At 40.5% G+C, this 5,972-nt stretch overlaps 1 protein-coding gene across 1 annotated transcript; it reads left to right on the top strand.

The window, feature by feature from the left end:
• The first annotated feature begins 732 nt into the window (after positions 1-732).
• rpl36 (ribosomal protein L36) lies at positions 733-5,646 on the top strand. Its single transcript, XM_038716922.1, has 4 exons — positions 733-843; positions 1,307-1,401; positions 3,456-3,590; positions 5,522-5,646. Exons 2-4 carry the CDS (start codon positions 1,309-1,311, stop codon positions 5,609-5,611), a joined length of 318 nt encoding a protein of 105 aa, XP_038572850.1. The 5' UTR covers positions 733-843; positions 1,307-1,308; the 3' UTR covers positions 5,612-5,646.
• Positions 5,647-5,972: the final 326 nt, after the last annotated feature.

Consider the following 5,972-nt stretch of genomic DNA (forward strand, 5'->3'; position numbering starts at 1 on the left):
AAAGGAAGTTTTTCCTTGCCTCTGTCGCCCAGTGCTGCTCTTGGTGGGAATCTGTAAATAACATCACAGAGTATGGTCTAGACCTGCTCTTTTATGAAAAGTGCTGTGAGATAACTTGTTGTGATTTGGTGCTATATAAATAAAATTGAATTTAATTGAATTGAACTCCAGAACCAGAAACATCTGCAGAAAGCAACAGAGAGAGAGAGGGGAGAGGGATAGAAAGCACAAGATTATGGAAGAGAGAAGAAGTGAAGTTAGTAACATGCATTTATGGGAAGAGGTTGAATACAGAAGAAAATAAAAATCTTTCTAATAAATGCAGAAAGTTGTTTGTGGTCCTTTTGTTGTTCAGACCTACAGTGAACACAGACTTTTAACTAGAATCAAAAAACAAATCAAAGATAAAACAGTGTAATCTGTAATCTGTCTTCCCTTCGGCATGAAAACACTTCCAAGTTCTTGTGTATCCCATCCCATTGTGTAGGCCTATGGTGCCCTCGGTCATGGCTCCTCAGAGATCAAGATTCAAGACCAAAACCTCGATCCACAAGAACAGTTTCTTCCAACTCCAGCTGGCCTCTCTAAAAAGGCAAATTCATAGGCTATGTATAAAAGCTACATGTTAATAAGCCCGATTCTGAAATAAAATAAATAACAGGCTTATAGACTGTATAAACCAACGCCTTTGATGCCTGGACGCCTAATTATACAGTTCCTGTTTCATCCCGATAGGGGCGCTACTCTGCCACGCCGCCTTAATGTCTTCCGGTACAAAGCCTTCATTGCCCCGCTTCGTTCATCCAACAGTCCTTCCGGTTTGACCGACATCGCAGATAGCAGGTAGGATTTAATGTGTACAACCATGAACTAAAATCTACGTATTATCTCTGCCATCCATCGATTTTAACCAAAGAATTCGACACTACACCAATCTTTGGACTTCACGTAACAACTATGTCTATTCATGTACCACAGAAATAAATGAAACGTGTATTTTAGTCTCTTCGGTTAACACAATGTAGCTACTGATAAGCTCCTGAATTCTGTAACGTTACTTATTGTTTGCAAGCAGCAACCGCACACATTTCAGCACGACAACTATGGATATTGTTGAGCGTCTGTGTTGGATATAGTTTAGGCCTATATAAAGTCATGTTCTATCGCTTCATGTCCGGTTTGAAGGCTTTCCACCCGCGGTTGAATCACTAACGTTACCGCGTCTCTGCTTGGGGGATGTGACATCTTCACTTACATTTACAAACTTTGCACTTGAGTTGATGATTGTGTGTGTTGTCTTCTGCAGATATGGCTATTCGCTACCCCATGGCCGTTGGCCTTAATAAAGGCCATCCTGTCACCAAAAATATAACTGCTCCAAAACACAGCCGCCGACGCGGGGTGAGTATCTGCTGTTGACTAGTTTTCCTTCCAGCTACTCTCAGGTAGATAAGTTATCTGCTCTCATGGCTGTAAACCACTCTTCATTTTCAATAGATTGTGATATTCAATGACCAGATTTTAGAAAAGATGTATTCAGATGTACACGAAATGCACATAGCTTAAGTTTGCACGATTAATTTAATCGCAATCGTCGTCACGTGGGATAATTACCTAACCGCAAAACGGGTGCGATTTAATAAAACAAAGTGTGTGTGACGCTGACTTCTCTTTGTACCTGCAGTCTACTCATTATCCACGCTCACACTGGGCTCTCGCATGTGCCTCTAAAAACAGGTAGACCTATGTGCAATCAGAAAAAATGTTAATGAGTGTGACCCCCTCCCTGACCCACTACTACTCGTTTAAAATATCGGATTCGCTCTGTGACAGACAAAGCGACATCGTTGGCAGTTGAAGCGGTAAGACAGAAGAAAAGTATAGTATCAGATTCTGTGACTAAACCCAAACGATGATGTTTTCCTAACCATAACAAAGTACTTTTGGTGCCCAAACCTAACCAAATTGCAACCGCTTCAAGTCGTCAACAAAGCCTCTGGTGCTTAACTTCCCATTTGGGTCACAGAATCTGATGGGTCACACATTTTCATGTCACACCAGAGCTTTATCGCAGCCATTATAGTCCATGCTTTTGAGTTCACCAGATGCGGATCCCAGAAGCAGCTATCCGCTCCACAGAGAATAGGGTTGTGTTCAAAACGGAAGGCAGCTGCCTCTCTACAATAATACAATAATAGACAGCTGCCTCAGAAGGCATCACTTTAAAATGAAGGCATCTGTTACCAGTGGTTTCAAACAGCCTTCTAGGGCAGCACTTACAGCAACGCATGATGTCAGCAAGCTTTGCGTCTGTTCTGGCTGTCAGAGAGAGACTTAGCATCAGTTAACTAGCTATTGAAAAGTCAAATAGCTAACAGGCACCTCAGAAATCATACTGGACAAAGTTGGTTGCATACATTCTTTTTTCTAATATGATCAGTGCGTAGTTCTCGCTAGCTTTTCAAAAATCGAAGCGAGAAAACTACTAAAACTTTTTTAAAAAATGATATTTGTGTACGAATTTGACTTGTCGCCATCTTGACCAGTTTTCGAAAGCTACAGGCCGCAGCTACGCTGGTTTGAGTAATAGTCAGCATCAAGTCACTATTGATGCTGCCTTCAAAACTGTCCATTACTGGGGCAGTGTGAACGCATCTTACGTGACAGGAAGAAATCGTTCGAGCCATTTCGAACAGCACTCGATGCCTCACTGTCCTTTTGGACATCTGAGACAGCAGTTTAGCCAGTTTCGAACACAGCCTATGTAGCCGGTCTATTTTTGCTGCTAGCTGCGTCAAGCGGCACAGAGCAGATCAAACCAGGCAGGAAGAGAATCAGGTCAATTTTCAAATAAAACACCCTGTGGAGAATCCCAATTGTAAAACGACAGTTGAAACAGACACCATTTAACTACGTAGCCTACTTAATCATAGTAGAAGCACAAAAAGCAAACACTGATTACCAAATCAGCAAAATCTAAACATCAGCAAAATCAGGCAGGCAAAATGCTCTGATTCTGAGGTGCTCGTAGACTCATAGTACCATTTGTTCCATTATAATCAAATTGCAATATTTTCCACAATAATCGCAATGACTTTCTCCAAACCGTGCAGCCCTAATAACCATGCATTTTTACTTTTGCCTTGGTGCCTGCATTTTGCAATTACACCACATAGTCTTTTTAAGGTAATCTGGTGCAGATTACCTTATAGTTCTGATGAAAAATCTCTTCCACTGCTAGAAGGCAGATTTATTTGTCACATTACAACATGAAGCCATTTTAGACCGTAATTAACATGGTATGTGGATCACATTGTCATAAGCATTCTTTTTCAGTGTTGGCAATATACTACAAAGGTGTGATTTATATTTATGACAACCTTAATTGTTCTGAATTTCAGATAAAGTGGATCATGTTTAAATCGTTGTCTTGATGTATAATGTGTCTTCTGCAGCGTCTGACCAAACACAGCAAGTTTGTTCGAGACATGATCCGTGAAGTGTGTGGTTTTGCTCCATATGAGAGGCGTGCCATGGAGCTGTTGAAGGTGTCAAAGGACAAGAGAGCCCTCAAGTTTATCAAGAAGAGAGTGAGTTTGGATTCCTGTTGGCAGAGCTCTTTAACATTGCATACCAGTGTACACCACAGGTCAAAGGTTTTAGAACATCCCCATGTTTAAGTAGCTCAACTCCAGTGACAAACCTTAAATGGCACAAAAGTAAGCAGAAAACTGCCAAAGTTAAACAGTGTTCACGTCACCAAAACGGAGACTTTCAGATTTAACAATAAAATGAAGATGTTTTGTTCATTATTTAACTGTAGGATCAACCAATGACTAGCTGCTGTCTTCCTTCATGCTTGCTCTGCAGCCTGGTGGTGCAGCAGCAGAAACTTCTATCTCTTCCGAGAAGGCAGCAGGGTGAACAGGCTGTGGCTCTAACCCAGGGGTCGGCAGTATTGTTTGTGCTCTGCAGACACCTCACCAATATAACTGCTGCTTGGGAGATGGGTACCAATCTTCTGAGCAGTTTTAATCAACTGCTACAGAGCCCTGTAGAGGATGCTTTCTATTGCTCCTCTGTAGCAGCGGACAAGAACTTGGTGTGGGAATTTGGCTTTCTTAAGCTTCCTCAAGAAATGCAGTCATTTCTGAGCTTTCTTCACCAGCATGGAGATGTGAGATGTCAGGTTCTGTGATGCTGATTCCCAAGAACCTGAAACTATTAATCTGCTCCACTGATGTAGACAGGAGTGTCTACAGTAGGAGATTATCCTTTTCCCTAAAACCTTAGCATTATAGTTGAATAATTGACACTTGTTTAAACTTGACTTTTGTATCCCTAAACTTTGTTCTTAAATCACACACAGTTCAGTGTCATGCAAACAAGACAGTAGGCTACGCCTGTCACACTAACATTACCTCTAACTGCAAATTTAAACCAGCGTACCTTGATTCTTTCAGTGCTTACAGTTGACTGGGATGCAGCAGCCTGTGTCGGTGATTTGTCTCGTTTGACGTCTTCCATACGTTTGTGCCACACTTCTCCATGTTTTGTGGTCAAGAAGTGTTTGTCAGTAGACTACTTGCTTTTGTTTGACCACAATACTGCAAAATGTGTGTGAACAAAGATCTGGTTCCTGTTCTGTCCTTTTTTTTTTTTTTTTTAAATTTTATTATTTTGTAGCCAAATGTGAGACGTTGGTATCACACATGTCTGCTGTGTCTTCTAAACAAGTGAGTTTACTGACGTATGTCAACACTTTGCGGGAAACTACGCTGATGGGTCAAATTTGCAGAAAAGTTGAGGTGATTGGTGAAAATTGCAATGTCATGCTATTTCATGGGATTTGTTGAATTTGTGTTAATAGTTGATAGAAACGCATTTCTACAGTAAACATGTTGGAACAGCCTGTTAATACACCCTCAGAAGTTTTATATAATATTGCAACTAAAATGGCCGTTAAGGAAGGAAAACTAGTCATCAGTTATTCCTACAGTGAAATAATGAACAAAACTCTTAACTCCACTTCTATTAATTTTATATCTGAAAATGTTTGTTTTGGTGATGCAAATGTTTTTAACTTTGGCAGTTTGCTTACTTTTGTACCTTTTTTTGGTTTTTCAGTTACACTTCACTTACAAAACCGTGGCAGTGGAAAATAGACTTGATTAAGCTTTATACGGAGTCACATGGACACAAACCCTTTTTTTTTTTTTTTTTTTTTTTTTTTAATATAGCTTGATTGTGTCTTTCTATCTGTATGTCCAGAGTTGTACTCGTACATAGTTGTATTCATCTAGCCCCCACAGATGTTGAATTCAGGGCTCCAGACTGCGACAGTATTAGACAGGGTACTGCAAATAAATGGAACCCCAGGTGTTATACGTAGCCCACTGCTTAAAGCAAAGCACATTATTTCTGTAATTGACTATTACTACTAAAGCATTTATCCTTAATGCAGTTAAAATTTTAAAAATATATGTTGTATGGAGATTTAAGTGGTGTCTTCCTTCCCCAGATTGGCACTCACATTCGGGCCAAGAGAAAGAGAGAGGAGCTGAGCAACGTACTGGCTGCCATGAGGAAGGCTGCCGCCAAGAAGGACTAATCTGTCAATAAAAGTTTGCAAAACTACAAACTCCAGACTGTGCATGATGTATTTGTTTCCAAAACATCATATTTGAAAATGTTCTTTTTGTATTTGCATAAAAATATTCATTAGTTTGTTAATGGCGTGTATTGCAATGATTGAATCACAGGACTTCTGTAAAATATGGTCATGTTTTGGCAGAAAATTAGCGTCATATCAGCTCCTTGTCAGTTTATCAGTAATGGGGGGGGGGGGACAATATTGAAAGTACCATCAGGGCAGTCAAGATAGTCAGCATGTTGGATGAGTGGTCACCTCATAGGTTGTGGGTCCTGGGCTCAGATTCATGGTCTGCTCCAAATCTGTAACCCAGGGGTCG

This window comes from Micropterus salmoides, unplaced genomic scaffold (genome assembly GCF_014851395.1).
Source record: "Micropterus salmoides isolate LMB-PRFRI ecotype aquatic unplaced genomic scaffold, ASM1485139v1 Ms_hic_scaffold_13, whole genome shotgun sequence".
Taxonomy (NCBI): Eukaryota; Metazoa; Chordata; class Actinopteri; order Centrarchiformes; family Centrarchidae; genus Micropterus; species Micropterus salmoides.

Excerpts from the sequence above, each read along its gene's own strand:
- rpl36 (XM_038716922.1), top strand. The coding sequence starts at position 1,309 with ATGGCTATTCGCTACCCCATGGCCGTTGGCCTTAATAAAGGCCATCCT. Across the intron at positions 1,402-3,455 it reads AACACAGCCGCCGACGCGGG|CGTCTGACCAAACACAGCAA; the intron begins GTGAGTATCTGC and ends TGTCTTCTGCAG. Across the intron at positions 3,591-5,521 it reads TCAAGTTTATCAAGAAGAGA|ATTGGCACTCACATTCGGGC; the intron begins GTGAGTTTGGAT and ends TTCCTTCCCCAG.